Source organism: Hippopotamus amphibius, chromosome 9 (genome assembly GCF_030028045.1).
Source record: "Hippopotamus amphibius kiboko isolate mHipAmp2 chromosome 9, mHipAmp2.hap2, whole genome shotgun sequence".
NCBI classification, from domain to species: domain Eukaryota; kingdom Metazoa; phylum Chordata; class Mammalia; order Artiodactyla; family Hippopotamidae; genus Hippopotamus; species Hippopotamus amphibius.
In genome coordinates this window covers 15,003,528-15,021,629 of record NC_080194.1, presented here as the reverse complement: position 1 = coordinate 15,021,629, position 18,102 = coordinate 15,003,528, and the positions used below count along the sequence as shown (strand labels likewise).

General features: G+C 36.2%; 1 protein-coding gene across 1 annotated transcript in view; it reads right to left on the bottom strand.

Annotated features, from left to right (window-relative positions):
• The window catches only part of DCDC1 (doublecortin domain containing 1), a 398,871-nt gene that overhangs the window by 188,441 nt on the left and 192,328 nt on the right, over window positions 1-18,102 (bottom strand). Inside the window, exons 10-14 of the mRNA XM_057748255.1 lie at window positions 17,644-17,745; window positions 14,340-14,503; window positions 11,245-11,370; window positions 8,913-9,018; window positions 1,569-1,703 (exon numbers count right to left, since the gene is read on the bottom strand). Of these exons, the coding sequence (XP_057604238.1) occupies window positions 1,569-1,703; window positions 8,913-9,018; window positions 11,245-11,370; window positions 14,340-14,503; window positions 17,644-17,745 (633 nt within the window). The remainder of the gene's footprint in view (window positions 1-1,568; window positions 1,704-8,912; window positions 9,019-11,244; window positions 11,371-14,339; window positions 14,504-17,643; window positions 17,746-18,102) is intronic.

The window sequence follows — 18,102 nt, the reverse complement described above, 5'->3', positions numbered from 1 at the left end:
TTTCTGTATACCAGATGGTACGCTTGAACTTCACACATATTTTCTCATTTAATCACTACAGCAACTGTGCAAGACAGGTGTGACTAACTTCATTTTATATATAAGAAAACTGTGGTTTGGTGCAGCTATTAATTTTCCCAAGGTTACACAAAGGATTCTAATTCTGATCTATCGAACTCCAAAACTCATACTATTTGCAGCAACCATTTCAATTATTTTAGGAAAAATTTTAGACACGTACAGGTTTACTGACATCACGAAATTCTAGAAACAGATACCACAGAATTACAAAATATGATATCTGGGAAAATAACCTTCCATATTAACTGGTCCAACTGTTTTACCAGAAGACTAAGGCCCAAATATGGTATGTGACTTACTTGAGGTCACAAAGTGCTAAAACTGAGCACTTCCAACAATGTTCATAAATTGGTCAGATATAGAGCAGTGTTTTATATTACAGCAAAATGGCGTAAGTTTTGAAGTCAGACAGACCAAGAATCTTTCCTCTACCACCTTCTAGCCTCAGTTTTTTCAGCTGTATAATGAAAACCTGCATAGTTTTTATAAGATTAAATGAAATAATAAATGTGTAAGATGCTTATCATAGTTTAACAAAATGGCATCTATTATTACTAAATCAGAAATAAAATACAATTTAAAAAGGGTTAGAAGTTAAGAGAGTCTCCAGGTTGGAAGCAGATTTAAGAAATATCTCATCTAATCTCATTCTGCCTTTGTCTTTGAAGTGAATAATATTTCTTAGTAGCTTTGTGTCTTAATTACTCTATATTTTTGTTTTTTTAACTCTCAGAAAAGCAAAAATAATAGTTAAGGGCAATCTGAAATTTCATTTGAGAAAATAGTTTCAATCTCTCTTACCCACTAAACTAAGTAGCAGCAAACTTGCCTGGGTAATTCTGCACCCGTGGAAATGCTAAGAAGAAGCAAAAATAGTCCACAGGGAGGGGGCAAAGGGAGGCACAAGAAGGGTAGATACAAGCTGCACCCTCTCTTTTCAGACATAAATATTTGGCGGCAATTTTAATAGTAAGAGGGAAGGAGAGAGCAACTACATGCTCTCAGTTTAAATCTGATTCAGTAGGATACGAATAAAGTTTAAAAAATGGTGCCAGTAGACAGGTATTGTCTTAGGCATTGTTTACATTTTATACTCAGAGATTTTTTTTGAAAACTATCCTTATAAGACCATATGCCATCACTATATGGTTCTAATCCAGCAGGCTCTGTGAACATCAACATTGAAGACTAATGAGTGCAAGCAAATGACGTTTAGAAAAATCTCATGAAAATGGTGAGTCTGTGGACTATACCTGAGCTCTATGAGAGGTTTAAATACATTCTGGAGTATGAACTAATCAGAACATCTAAAAGTGAATTGAATGCTCATGTCAGAGTCCTCCTCACTAGACAAAGAGCAGAGCACAGATTCACAACAGTCAGCAAGTGATATGCTTTCAGTTGCATGCTTGTGTGCATGAGGGCACTGGGAACTGGAGCAGCACAGGGAGCCAGTGGGCCCAGGAAGAGCAGGCACTCTTGGATACCTTTGTGATCAGCCACACACTGGCTGCAGGCCACAGGGTCGATGGTGCTATCTGACTCCCCCTGCTCTCTTCACTACTTGAGAAACTCCGCTTTCTGATGGAAACGGAGGCATGAAGGATAACACTGGGATCCACCTATACCATGAGAAAAAGCATGTTAGACTCTGAAAGTTAACCTTCCTCAATATACTTACCCAAAATAGACTGATCTTGAATATTATGTTTCTGATTGAGAAGGTCTCTTTTGAACCAGTAGTGCTCAATCCCATTAAACTCAATTCAATTAATATTTGTTGAGCACCAGCTCTGATACAGAAGGCCCTGGACTGTGTGGTATGGAATATTACAAAACATTTTTCCTGCCCCTAAATGAACTTACAACTGTAGAGGTGATAACACACACACACACACACACACACACACACATTGTACCTTTGTGTCTTAATTACTCTACATTTTTGTTTTTAACTCTCAGAAAAGCAAAAACAAAAGTTAAGGGTAATTTGAAATTTCACATGAGAAAATAGTTTCAATCTCTCCTACCCCTTAAACTAAGTGGCAGGAAACTTGCCTGTATGACTCTTACGCCCATGGAAGTGCTAAGAAGAAGTAAAAATAGTGTACCCGGAGGGGGCAAAGAGAGCCACAAGGTGGGTAGATAGAAGCTGCCCTTCACAATTCACGTTAAGCTCCATATGGATGATTAAATACTGCTATAGTATGCAAAGAATGGTAGGCTCGTTTCTGCAGAGCAACAAAAAGTGAAGCATCTTGAAAGAGGTACCATCTGGACCAGGCCTTGAAGGACGGAAGCAGTTTGACAGGAAAAATGCAGCATAAAAAGGTATTCCAAGCGAAGCCAATTAGTACAATCTGTGTATCTTAGGATTTATTGGTAGGGCTCAAAAGGTAAATTTGGCCAAACTTAGAAAGAGTCAAGTAAAAGGCTATGGAGTTAGCTGTCAGTAGGGTTTTCAAGCTTTTAAGCAGGGGGGACTGGATTACAGAAGATTTAGAAAGGTTGACCTGGCAAGTGTAAACATAATGGATTGCAGAATGGAGAGATCAAAGGCAGGGAGAACGGTTGAGAGTGTGTACAGTCTCGTAAGAATACAGGGACAGGAGCTGAGACTTCAGTGACAGTTGTGGTAACGGACAGGAGGGGGCCGACTGGGGAGACACTGCATCTGTAGCCTGTGTGTTTATCAGATGACAAATGTCAAAAGTATTGTGTACCTTCTAGTATTTCTCATTTAGACTTGGTAGTCAAATTAACAGTCATTCATGTCATCTGTCAGAACTCTACTCCTTCATATTTAATAAACTTTATCTCCTAACTTATATGATCCCTTTCCCTGAATTATCATGCTAACTTTTTAAGTACTAATATTTATTTGTATAGGATTATGGGAATATGCCAATTTATACTTTAAACTTAGTAAATGATGTTGCTCCAATAACCATTTAAATCATTTTCTAATATTGAAAAGTCTATTCTAAATCTTTGCTAATACTAAATATTTGTTGAGTAGCAAATGATTTCTAAAAACACAAAAGTTAAACAATGATTTTAAAGATAATGTTTTACACGTGTGAACAGGCAATAACAAAAGGGTATGACTAATGTATTTGATAATTATTCTATAACAGAAAATAGTTACTTCTCAAGAGAGGAAAATATCATATGACTCCTATAAGTGAAAATAAAATTTTAAAAATACAGCAACCCCACCATATAAGCAGATTTGACTTACAGCTCTTTGTGTACTCCCCAGTTAGCCAGTAGTGACTGGATTCTGGAGGGGAATCCCCCACAGTTTCTGAACAATGATAAACTATATTCTACTAATCCATCCGCCGCAGGACTCGGCATTTCAAGTAGCACTCTTAGTCAACCTCCTAACTACGAGTTGCCATCACACTCAAAACTCTCCTCTGCAACTGGGAAGAAGATTGTTTTGACTGGAATTAGTCAGACAGAAGAACTGTACTGCCAACTGCTTCTTTGTACAGCACCTGCTGCCAGTGCCTAAATTCCTGTTATCTCCACAACATGGTTTAATCTTTTAACAGTTGGCTTATTGGTGAAGAGCGAAGGGGTCCTTTGTGTCTGTCTTGGGTTGGCACCCAGTATTAACACCATGCTGTTCTCCGAGAGATATTTTGCTGGATGGTTCCCAAGTGATTCCACATAGACCAGACAGAGCCAGGCCCACTAACTCAGCTTCATTTCACGTTATTAAAAAAAAAAAAAAAATCCTGCCAAGTCTGGGGTTCTAATATACTTAAAACTGACAATGGCCATTACATTCTCTTCATGATGTCACCTTCTTTTTTCTTTTTAATTTAATCTGATAGTTTAGCTTTAGACCAAATGTTTAGGAGGGTGGGGGAGATAAAAATCGGAATTCAGAAAAGAAAAGTGCTCTGACAACCTGCAACATAATATGCCATGTGTGTGTCTGTGTCTGTGTGTGTGTGTCTGTGTGTGTGTGCGTACATGTGCATCCACGGGCATGTGTATAAAAGCATTTATATTGAGACTGGCCTTCAAATATATACCACCATGTATGTCATCAGAAAACCTTTTTAAGTTCTGTTCAGAATCAGAACAAGAAATTTTCTTTTATTCTTTTGAATACCTATATACACAGCTTCCTTTAAATGACCATTATGATTTTGCTTTTCTGAATAAATTGTGCTGATACAGATGATGCCAGTGATAAAAATGATGCATACATGCACTGGGCCAGTGAAAACTTCTTGTTTAATTTTCTTTCCCCAAATGAAAGTGGAGTAGACTTCAATATTCCTGTGCAATTTCAGAGTAATAAGGTCTTTTCCTGCAGATCTACTGAAGAACAAAATACAAGACAATGAAATTTTTCTTGAAAGAAGGAGTTCAGAGATCACAACCTTCATTCTAAACAAATTGTTTATTACATAGAAATTTTAAAGATTTGTGCTTTTGATAGCAATTTTAGGACCAAGTTAAAGAATTTACTATACAAATTAAAATCACACCTGCAAGAAATGTTCTAAAATCTCTTTCTTCACACCCCTGATAGTCACTCTTATTGTTTCCATTCTCTAAATCTATAGTTGATCAATCCACCCACCTCTAAGATCAAGCACTGGAAAAATTGGAAAGCATAAAATATTAGTGAGTACATAAGAATGCAACCTAACAGGGCAAAGTATCTACGATCTAGGTGTGCAGTCCTCAATTGGATTCCAACTATTAGTCTAAAAATAAGGAAAGGACTTGGAATTTTATGTAAAATTCTGTGTCCTATTCTAATGGCGATCAGTTCAAAATTTAAATTAAAATTTTTTATTTTCTTCAGTATAAATTATCTGCAGGAAATATTATATCTTGATGACTCACTCTTCAAACAAATAGGACAGTAAAGAACTGCTTGCCTTTTCCTAGCCTCCTTTGTGACATACAGAATAATATATTCTGCTTGTATCCATGACTGCTGAATTTACAAGTAAACTTGTAACAAACATGCCATAATTCTAAAATCATAACTTGGTGTTTTTCTTACTGTTCCCATACTAAAAGTTGCCACTAATGTCCTGCTGATGTCTGATCATACCGAAAGGCCAGGATCAAAGTCAGTTTCCTTTTCATTTTGACAGAATGTATGACCTGCCATACACTGGAGTATATTTTTCTGCTATAGTTTCCCATAACCAGGCACTCCTCAAGCTATTCTTCTCATGAATTTTTTTCTTTTATATTAACTACCATGAAGTTTGTACCTCAACCATTTCATGCAAACATATAATTTTATTGCCCTTAAACTAGGGCAATCTAAAAATGTTGCCAATTTAAGTAACAATAGAACAGTTGAAAGATGTATTCACCAAAATTGTCCATTTGTAGTAGATTCCAAATCTTTTTTTGAAATGGATAAAAGAGCAACAGGTTGTAATTGTCAGGGTTAGATCTGTCATCCACATTACTAATAGGGATTATATGTTCCAAATTTTTCTCTGTAGGAAAGGTTTTACTTGTCAATACGAGATTTAAAAGAACAGTCAGGGGTTGGGCACTGATATCTCAACCTCAAGCCAATTTTAAACCGTATGCATCAAGAGTATTGACTTTTGCCTCCTTCCTCTCTATCCCTGTGGTAATCCTCTTAGTGTCTTTACTGCCATGAGCATCAAGATTCTACAATAAAATGCTCTATAGACATCCATCACCTCTGCCTACATCTCTCTTTAAAAGTGCTCCTTTTCAGGTTATTAAATTGCTATTTCCAATGCACTGATCACCTCTCTGGATGTAATCGGAAACATTTTTCTAAAAGGATTTAAAAGGTTTCATAGCTAAGGGAGGGCCATTTTTCTTTGAAAGCTTCTCTTTACTATCCAGTTTATCAAATCTCTGCCTTCTTATACTACTATTTTGACTGGACTGAAATTGTATTCAAAACCAATTTCTTCTTCTAAAAATACAATAGTATACAAACTTTTTTTTTTTTTTGGGGGGGGGGGGTACACCAGGTTCAAACATCTGTTTTTATACTAGTATACAAACTTTTAAGATGAGGTGTTTTCTCACTTTCACTGAATCATTAGAACAAATCAATAGTGATGAAATAACTGTGGATTGCTATTCTTTCATTTTTCAACATTAGAAAATATAGTTTTCTTTCAAAGTTCTACTTCGGCTTAAAAAAGATGCCTTTCTGGTTCTTTTCCTCTGACAACTCTTCACTATCCTTTCTTTCCCCCAGGTTTGAACTGGTTTTTACTGAATGAGTTAATTAACTAGTGGATTCAATTCCACTTAGCTAACTCTGAGTACCTAGATACTGCAGCAGAGAGGAGAGCGATCAGAATGCCCTTTGCCCTCTAGGTATTTCTAATCTGCAGGGTAGGAGTGGGCGGATAAAATAAGGACCTCTGGTGATATCTTCCTAACACAGGATCAAATCAGATCTTGTCTCTGCTTGAATATTTCTAGTGGCTCTTTGTCTTCTACAGAACAACACTGAGTTGAATTAAGACCAAACTTTATGATATGATACCAACATTCTCAGTGGAATCTACCATTCTCTCCGTTCTACTCTAATGTGACCTAAAATATGCCCAAACTTGGAACACTGATTGACTTCAAATCATGCAAAAAATGTTGCAAGAGGAACAGCACCAAGTTCAATGTCATTTTAAATGGTACAGAATGGATGCAATGGGGGAATCAAAGCCAGGAACATTATATCTGGTTTGGGGATGGGGCTGGGGTAAAGAAAGATTTCATGAAGCAGGCACAAATCAGATAAGGCTAGAATGATGGGCAGGATTTCAATAAGCATTTATTGAATGCCAACTATATGCCCGACACCATGCTAGGATGTGGCACAAGGGTGACAGAGAAGGTAGGGGGTAGTGACAAAGAAAGAGAGGTTGAATTCCAGGCAGAGGGATCCACACAGGTATAAAAACAGAAATCATGGAGTGCCCAGAAAACAACAAATGAACAATCTAGCTTGGCTAACACACAAAAACTATTACAGAATAGTGAGCCTTGAAAGAGATTATAACTAAATTTTAAAAATCATTCATCAAAATGTACTGTGCACTTGCCCTACATTCAAGACTTTGCTCCAGCACTCATGAATACAAGGATGAGTAAGACATAAAATCTGTGTCCAAAGAATTATCAATTTAGTGAAGGAGAAAGACACAAAAGCAAATGCCTATACCAAACGCAAATGCCTATATCAAAACACAAACTCTAGGAACAATTTTCAAAGGACAAAAAGGAGTTCTGAGAACACAAAATCATTTGAGGTTTGGAGCACCTGAGAAGGCTTCATGAAAGAAGATGGGTTGAAGAAAGCCTTAAAAAGCAAGGAATGGTAATGGTGGGGGTTGTATCCTAGCAAAGAATAATACATGCCACGGCACAAGTAAACCAAACTGTAAAACATGTAGGGGACCCAATTCATTGGCTCTGACTGTAGTGCAGGGTACAAAGAAGATCAAGAAGCGGAGAGGACTGGAAAGACAAGTTGAGAGTGGGGGGAAGATTGGAGAAGCGTCCTGGAGATCAATGAAGGCCAGATGAGGATATGGAACTTCAACAGGCAACAGTCAGTCATATTAACTTTTTTAAGCAGGAAAATAATGTTACAGCCAAAAACTAAAAAGGAATGCCAAGAGGATCGGAACTATGGTAAATAAACCTTAATGTCAGATGAATATAAAATATAAAAGGCATTAATTCTTAGTACACCACTCAACTTACATTTATTTTCTAAATTTGCTCAAAAACAGGATTATAAATAAGTATTTATTTTATTCTCTTTTTACAATTATACTATTTAGATTCATACGCACCTTGAAATAACTAATATTTTCGGTGTAAATTTTGACATAGAAGACTGAATGGGCAACATGGAGAAATTTAAAAAGAGCAGGTTGGGACAATGCGTCTTTTGCATTGTCTCTTACAAAGAAAGGGCTCAGACTAGGTTAACAGGAAGCCCTACTTTCTTTGGGCATCTCCATCTCAGTGGGTGCCTTTTGGTTTTGATTTCATGAATTAAAAAACTAAAGCTTATGCAGCTGAAATGAACAACAACCCTACATAACTTACCAGCTGAGAAAAACAAAAGAATTATTCCTTCTTTGGAGACAGGTTTAAAATGTCTTTCATAGCTCAGTGCAAGGAGAAAATGCTTTACTGGCAGGATAAATTTCTAAATGTAAATGAATAAAAAGACCTTCTGGATTGAGTTGTTACGGGTTGGGTTTCTAGAGAACTCATGTTACTTAGAAACATTGACCCACAGAGCAAACAGATCAGATCCTAAGGTATAAAGATGTAACAGCCATCTTAAAGAATTTCTTAAACAAATGCAACTTATTAATACAGTTGGTATAAAGAAAATACGCTAAACAATAGTACTTAAATGATATAATTTAGGTAGATTTTTTCAAGTAGAAGTGCTATATATTGGTTCAGGTTTTTTTTTTTTTTCCTGTTCTTTTTCAAATTCTTTTCCCATTTGGGTTATTAACAGAATATTGAGCAGAGTTCCCTGTGCTATACAGTAGGTCCTTGTTGGTTATCTATCTTAAATATAGTAGAGTGTATATGTTAATCCCAAACTCCCAGTCTTTCCCTCCCCTCAACTCTTCCCAATATCGATTCAGTTTTAAAGTGCTTAATTAACAGAAAGTAAAGTATAACACTTGCCCCCAACATTTGTAAAATAATTTATAGTTTTCAAAAACTTTCACAAACATCTACTCAGACACCATGTATTGACTGACTGTCCAATACACAAAATACCCTTATTAAGAACAACAAATAATTCTGACCTTGTTCTGTAGGAAATGGTTCTCCAAGTCCACCTTTTCAAATTGATCCGGTATCTGTTGACTGGTACCATTGAAATTAACTGGAAATCCCTCACAAACTTCCCAGCTAATAAAATAAAATATTTAATTGTTCTTGTTAGAATAAAATGAGTTTAATTTTAGAACTCTTTAACCTATCAGTATAATAATTTATGCATCTTATACTCTTCTAGTGAGAGAAAAACCAACGTATAGTCCATAATCTTCTCAAACAGAAATTTGTAAAGTACCTTGGTATCTAGTATTGGGAAAGGGAAGGCTTTAAATTTTTTCCTGCAATTATTTTTTATGTTGGGGGGATTCTATGCCTAATTAATTACTAATAGAACAAAGAAACTAAAAATAATTTTTAATCTTACAGAATCACTCAGTGGAGACCATCTTCACTGTTAAATTTATAGTCTAAATACATGTCTATAAAAAATAAAGGATGCTTTTATATTTATAATGGTTGTGTTAAGAACATTAGTTTGCTATTTTTAATAGAGTCTTTGAAGAGGCAACGCAGTCTAGAGGGTACATGGACAAACCACAAACTGGAGAGGTTGATTTCATTCTTAGCTCAGCCAAATCACTTATTTTAATAGTGAGCCAATCCTTACCCTAAAGAAAATTACCTGGCTCAACACTGATATGTTAAGATGTACCATACAGAATGCTATTCAACAGAAACCAGTCCTGTGAATGGTGATAGTATTTTTCTTTCAACAGTATGAGAAATATAAATAAGAGTATGATGACTGAGATTTCGAATGATCCACTTTAGAGTATACAAAGAAAATTCAAATGGAATCTAAGAATTAAGTAATTATCTTCAAATTAGTTTGTGTTCAATAGGGCAGTTTCACTTTGTTATACCTAGGGAATTAGATCTAATTTAAATCCATTCATTAAAACAGTATTCATTGCACCTGGGGAAGTAAAATTAAGAAGCAATACATAAATTAAAAATTAAACTCCTAGCTAAAGACTGAAGGAAAGGCAAATTTAACAGCTTAGAGGAAGATTACTGCATGTGAAATAAATCTTCTCATAAATGAAAATGCTTATGAAAAAGTGTGCTGAGTTATTTTCTATCTAGAAAGAGAAAGAGAATGAGACAAAACATTATAATCTTGTCTGGAAAGTGCAGGCAGTCACCAGGGGATGGAGAAGACCAAAGATTTTGTCTTTCTAGACATATTTAGCGATAGGCTGACACTAGCTAGACTGAGCGACCTTGTCAGAGTGCTTTTGGTTCTCTGGATCTGCCCTGCATTTCATTCTTTTCACGTGTATATTAAGGAAAGTTGTAATTTGTTACATTATGAAATATTAAAGCTAGATGGGACCTTATAGATAGATCACATGGTATCAGTATCGTGCTACAATGGCCAATGTGGCAGGCATAAGCCACATATTCCTACTTAAATTAAAATTATTTTAATTTAAACAAAATTTAAAATTCAGTTCCCCAGTCACACTAGTCACATTTCAAGTGCTCAATGGTCATAAATTTTGCTTCCATCATCATAGAAAACTCTGTTAGACAGTGCTGGATAGGGGTTAAGCCCTCAGTTCTTAAGAAAGACAATCTGGGTTAGAATCCTAGCTCAATCATGTACACGCTGTGTGAATGGGCAAATGACTTTGCCCTTCTGTGCCTCAGTTTCTGTCTCTAGAGAATGGAGTAATAGTAGGCTAATAAGCATGATGGGATTAAAATAATCGTTTTGAGGATTAAATAGGTTCTTAACCAGTTCATTTAGAACTGCGCCTGCCTGTGGTCAACACTCAGTAACTGTTGTGTTTTATTATCAATCCATAGGAAACTGACACCCATTTGCTCATGGACAACGAGCTCAGATCTTCAAACTCCTGCTCTTCTTCTCATTATGCCACCAAGCCTCCAGCATATTGCTTTTGTTTGCAATTTATTATCATCAGATGAGATGCTTACACATGAACATTCATATAAGAAAACATATTATTTAACATTTTAATGATTCCATTCAAAATTATTAATCTAGAAACATCCACTAAAAACAGTTTTTACATATCAGATAAAATTGTTACCTTTGCAAAGCAGAAAGTAGACTCTGCTCATTGCCCCATATGTTTTTTAAAACTCAAGGAAAGTTAATGATAAATCTTTTAAGCACTAGTTCATTATATCATGAAATAAGTCAATAAAACAAATAATTCCTTATTGAAGATGATTTAAGGAACATCTTTTAGTGTTTAAATCTCTCACTCTGGGGAAACCGGGTTAGGTGATTCTGATTGCTTTCACAGAGCACTTGTTTTCATTTACTTGCCACATCCAGGTAGCAGAACCGCATTAGGATCCAGGAAGGTTTTATATGCAACTGTAACGCCACCTCTGGCAAATGCAGTCACCTGGTCAAAGGTCAAACCCAAAACAGGGTTTAGTGGAGATCTGAAAAATGGAAAAAAACATCAACTCTATCTGCAAAATTATACAAACACTGAAATTTGAGTACAAATAAACAATAAAATCATATCCACATCTAATAAAACCCAGAAATAAGAGAATGTCTTATTACACAGCACTACTGTTGGTATCATATACTGATCCTGACATGCATGTTTTATTTGTTTGATTTATAATATGCCAAGGATAGTTGCAACACATAATTTTTTAAAATAATTTCACTAATAAAAGCTAAATATTTAGTTGAGAAAACAACCGTCATTCCTATAACATTCATTTTTCATGTATAACTACAATGCAATACACCCAGAATAATCTTTGAAGCTTATAATTAAAGCGATCCTTCATATTTGGCTACAAACAACTATTTTTTTGTGAGCTCACTAAACGCTATGCTGATTTGATTTTTTCATATTACATACTGTTAGGTGCGTTGTTTTAGGTTAATTTAATTACATGAGAATAAAATCAAATGGAAAACAGATCTTAAATAAAAAGAATGGCCACTATGTCAACTATGAGCCATTTTGGTTTTGAAATTGGTGACAAACACTTGCTATTAACTTTAGAATCATGGGACTCAATCACATCACCTGTGTAGTATTGCCAAAAATATTTAAACTGAATCTAATCATGAGAAAACACACAAATCTAGAACATGGGACATTCTACAAGAAAAGTGCCTGAACTAAGGAAAATAACTAAATGCAACAGATAAAGCTTATTTAGATACCGGATTACAAAAAAGCTCTAAGGCAGATTTTGGGTCATCTGAACATAGATTACATATTAAATGATATTATATTAGTGTCTACTGTGTTAGATATAATGTGGTGATAGAGAAGAACATCCTGTTCTTCAGTTATGTGACCTGTAGCATTGAGGAATAAAGCTTTAGTGATTGTGTGGAATTAATTCCAAATAATTCAAAAGAGAGAGAAAGGAGACGTAAGAGAGGTAAAACAAATGTGACAAAATCTTTAAAATGCTGAACCCAGGTGAAGGATATATAAGTCTTCATTGTATCAAGTTTTCTGTAGATTGGATATTTTTCAAAATAAAAATTGAGAGAAAAACAATTAAAGGACTCAAAATAGAAGCAGATATTGGCAAAATCATCTTTTGCAAATGAGTAATCTAACCCCCCCATATCAACATATATTAGACACGTTAGAATTACTCCCTAAAAATGAAGATCATTTACTTAGTACATATTACACATTTTCTCAATATATTTTAAACTCGATGGAAATAACTTTTTTGATATTAGTTTAGAAGTTTCAATAGTCATAAAATCCTATGTTTCCCTAGTGCTTTATATTGGATTCAAAACCAGAAAAAAAAATACATTATGCTATTAAAATAGCTATGATATACAAACTAATATATACACATAAATTCTGCCAGTTACAATCCTGAATTGATTTTAGAATATTCCAGATACTTAGTAGTATTTTAATTACTCCACAAATATGACCCAATTAACTAAGAACAAGTGTTTAATCATATTAAAATATTGTATTATAGCAAACATCATTAAAAACATCAAAATTAATCAGTCATTACTTTCACTTTAAGATATTTAAGAAAAAATTATTAGATAGATTTATTAAAGCCTTTCCTTGTAATTGGAAGAGCTTGCTAAATTATACAAGAATTTGTGCCACTTTAAAATTCATCACTGTTTTTATCATTGTAAAAATAATTCTCACAAGGTAATTAAATTATATTTTGAAATCTGCCTATAGAAAAAGCACCATTCCTTACAGATACTTTTTAGTTTAATATATTACACAGCATAAGATACTATTAAGCATTTTAATTTTACTCTACTGGGACAGATGAAATAGATTTTGTTAACATGCTACCCACAACTAATCCTACCAACGTCTCCCAAAACCTTCATGGATTTCTGAGTAGATTTGTTTGTCTTTGAAATTTTGACTATTAGAATATATAGTGAATCTAATCAGCTCCTAGTTCTGTCTATGGTATTTCTGATATAATTAGTATATGATCAGTTATAGTCTACAAGCAAAATCATTTCCCCTATTCTGTTCCACAGATAAATAAAGAGCTAAAAACAAAACAAAACAGAAAGATTAAAAGTAGGCAAAAAAGTGTCTTTAAGTTTCCTGACAAGCAGTTTCAGAGTTCATCTGGATGTGTCCTGTCAAAATATGCATAAATTTCCAAGATATTCCACACAACAGCCCGGCTCATCAGTGCCTATAGGCTGAAGCCTTTTTCTTTTCTCAGAAACGCAGATAATTTTATGCAGGAATTTACCAATCTATGAAAATTTACACAATGCTCAGTAATAACCAGTAATTATTGTGGGATAATGTAAGGCACTTTTGAGGAATGTAACTTTGATAGGATAGGGCTTACGAGCTTTACCAATTTATCTTTAGCTGTCCTGTCATGGGTGCTTAAAAGGTTAAGACTTTATTTGTGAAAACATAGAGAGAGAGTGGGGAATCATGTTGTCTACAGCTTCATAAATCTTGCTTAAGATCCTTTTCAATTACCATCCATTTCTCCTTTAAAAAGGGACAAAAAAATAGAGGAGTGGAAGCAGGTCAGGGCAGTGCGCGACAATGACAGTGTGATGGGCTTGGGCCCCCCGTGGCGTTTCCATCTGCTATCATTAAGGTGACTACTCAGACATGAACAAATCCCACTTGCTGTGCTGACAGGCAGACTTCAAGAACTATGACAAGGCATTAAGACAGAAAGTCAGAGAGAGAGAGGGGGAGAGAGAGAGAGAGATGTCATATTCCACAAACAATACTGCCTCACACACACACACACACACAAAACACCCCTGGAATTTTATTGGAATTCAAAATAATTTTTTTTTCGAAAAGGGTACTACTTGTCTTCTCAACTCTCCTTTTAAATTAGCTTCCCCCAGAAAGATTGAGGACAGAGAATAAACACCTTGCTCCTACCTGTACGCTTTCCCATAAGACACCCAAATTTTTTGCTCATTCTTCAGCAAAAGTGGATTCTTAATTTCTTGACCATGTTCATCGAAAAGCCGGATTGAAGAAAAATTGAGGCCTGGTGGGTTGATGGAAGAACCTTGAAGTCTTTGATGAATCTTGAGACGTAACTGGTTGTGGGGTGGGGAGGGGGGAAATGAAGAAGAAAAAGAAATAACATAAAATGTGAACACCTGTAATAAACTGTCTCCACTCTGTAACAAATGAAGTCCAAACAAATGATAATTAAATTCATATAGAATGTTAAAAGGAGTGTGAAATGACGGCAATGTTTAGCTCAGTGTAAAGTAACAAAATGAGCACGAGCTTTTAACCAGCAGGGGGTGCCACAGGCTTGTGATTGAGCTCTGACCCTTGGGCACCAGGACTGAAAGCAGATGTGACAGTCTTACAGAAAGAGCGTTTAGCTTCTACACACAGTAGCAGTCCTCTTTGATAAGGGTTATGCTTTTCTTGTCTGAGCTACACATTCTGTTGGGTCTTTCCAGAGTATAGTCAAGCTTTACAATCAGCAACCTCCCATCCCCGACTAACCTCAGGTAGCCAACAGTGGAACAATCCACCACTGACGGGATTGCAAAAATCAACGTGACTTTCCAGCCTATGTTGATTCACCCAGAAGAACTCTTCCCGGATGTATTAATTAAGGGCCCTGCAGAAGCTTGTGAGAGGCTTCAGTAACGGACGTTTTCAAGTTTCAAATAAGATGTAATTGAAGTGTGAAGTATGAAATGCTGTCGTTTAATATTTTAAATAATAGCATTGTCTGTGTTTGCTTCTCTCTTACATTTAGGAACTCTAAATTATCAAGATATTTCTAACTGAAGGCATATTTCAAATGAAAGTAAATCCAGCGGAATTTTAAAAGACACTTTTCCTCATTATCTGTCACCTTTGTTTGAGTGTTTAGGCCTGTTTGCCTCTCTGCGCCCCACACTATCCATCACTCTGTTCTCCCCCCAGCCTTCTGTCACAGGTTTCCTTTTCTTCTCTCCCTTAGTGCTTCTGTCTCTCGATTTCTTGTTACTCAGTAATCTCGGCAGGGATGCGGATATAGCTGTAGCCTTTCCTTGCCTAGCTGCTGTTCAGGGGGCCTTTTTTGCTCCTTCTATTAATTCCCATTGAAGCTATATTGAGACGTGCTAAATGCCGAGGCCCAGAGAAAAGGAGAGGAAGTTGCAAGCCTGTCATATATCTCCATTTCTTCAGCTATTGGCTACAAACTCTTGACTGAGTAAAATATTTTCTTTGACCAGCAACTATATCTATAGATATAGATAGAAGGCCTAAGGCTTGGGCTTTCCCCTAATTAGGGATAAATAATCTTATCTCCAACGTCATCAGCTTTATATTGTTTTTATCAGCTCTGCACTGACCAGATTTTTTAGCCTTGAGCATCAGAAGGGCTGAAAATGATGATACATCTTTCCTTTCCTTAAAGTTAATACTTTTCATAAAGCATAGCCAAGTCCTTTGGCTTAAAAATAACGATTACTATTCTCTTCAGGAATATAAAAGGCAAAGGTGTTAGAATACTAAAAATCTGTGTTTTGTTTTTCCACTGGGACCACAAACAAGTTTTGAAATCCACGGATTGTATTTATAAAGCTCTGCATTTATTTTTGTGTGGTCTTAGCCCTTGAGCTTATTTTTTGTGGCTTTGCCATTATTTCAGAAAACGTGATATTGATCATTTTTTAAATCACAGTGATTTTGCTATATAGGCATCACCTTTTTTGTAGAGGGTGAAGACATAAAAGATTTAAGGCCTGATCCAGGGAAATAAGTACACAAAGAACAGGAGTGTGTGGTAGAGAAGGGATGTGAACGCCTGACCACTTAACCAAATTCACTTTCACAGGAGCTGCATCACAATCTCTATTTTCTCAACTTGACAACACACTGCATTTTAGGTGTTCAAAGATGAGCATTTGACAGCCTACAGGAGGTAAGGCCTCGGTGCCTTTCATCTCTAGGTCGTCGGTGAGGGCTGGGCTATAGTGACCAAAAATTGTGATAATCTTCACCCATTTAACTTTAAAGCTATCATCACCAGGCCTTTATAGGATAAGAATTTGTTCAGGGACCTGAGAAGAGTGTGAAACATCTTAGGCTAGTGATTGAGACAAGTGTGCACCAAGGGAACGGTTGTCCTCAGGTGTCACAAGAGCTCTCCCAAACAAAGAGCTTTATAATGCCCCCAGTTAAAGGGTTTCCCCCAGATTTTCTTGCACATAGAAGCAAATTACAGGTCAGTTTCAGTGTGCCATTAGCCAACAAAAGCTTTCTACGGACAATATCTTCCTGTGTAATCTAACACAAGTGCCATCTTCAATTTTTTATATGACCCAAAAAGGAAAATATTCTACTGTGAAAAAGAGGCATTACAGGTAGAGAATTCTAGGAAGGCTTTTGTATCATGGTGATTTATATGGCCAGGGATGTGATGGTAAAAGAAAACCAGCCAAGGCTCTTTATCTCTCTCTCTAATCAATCAAGGTAGCTCTTCCCATCTCTTCTGAGCTCAGCTAATGATCAGATGATCAACCTTTCTGACTCACTGTGAAGTCCAGGTAATGGATACCACCAGGGAGAGGTAAGTCTGAGGGTGACGAACTGACGCGGGGAGAAAAAGGAGCAAGCTTCTGAACAAAGGTCAAGCAACAGAGCCCAAAACACTGGTGTGCGCTCGGGCGAATAACCCCAATTTGTAAACAACAGGGTATTCAGTGTCCTTTCATGCAAGACAAAGACCCAAAATAAAGACCCCGAACATGTTGGTTCTGCCTGAGAAACATCCCAATTGTCTGGAAAATAGGCAAAGGTAAGAATGCCTAAGATAAGCCATCTGGACTTGCTCACCATGAGCACAGGCAAAGACCAAGGTTGTGTGTCACTTGCTCAGGGTCTAGGGCTTGGAAATAACCCTAGACCCAGAATACACCCTCCACTGGATATCAGGTCACTTCTTTTCAATGTGTAAACAAGAAGGCAATTCCAGAGTCCAGTGTAGACAGATTTTCAAATAAAAGCATAATGACGATTAAGATGCTATTCAGTAAGAGGACAGGAGTTAATATTATACTGAAGCTGAGAACCTCTGGAATCCAGAAGTCAAGCTTGAAACTGTAAATCTTTACAGATCAGCAAATGATTGATCTTTTCTAAACAACTTTAAAGATGTAATTGTCTAAATTAACTACAGGTAACTTGGAAAATGCTCCTAGTCATGAATGGTCAGAAAACTCACTCTTTCCATCATATAGCCAGTTTGAGTTGGGCTATTAGGTCCCAGATCTTTTTTACTGATACAGACAGAGATCTCTCCAGTGTCTTTACCATTTTCATATATCTGAAAAAATAAGCACATTCAAGATTAAAAATAAATACATGCGCAGATATACATACATATATAAACACAAGCAGCCCTGATTTTGCACAGTACAGTGTTGACTGAAATTCACACATATGGTAACCGTATAAAGCAAGGATGCCCTGTATGAGCACATGCAAGTAATTGGCAATGAAAATCAACCAGACTAGAACAGTATTAAGGAAGTCCCTTGTTTTTCCTTTGGGTTTCAGTGTCCTTAACCTGACTGGCATTCCCTACAATCTTAAAATAGAAGGAAACGTAGACATTAAAGGAGGAATCACTGACTACACCGAATGCTTACATGGGGCAAGCGTCAGGGAAAGGTCAGCGAGC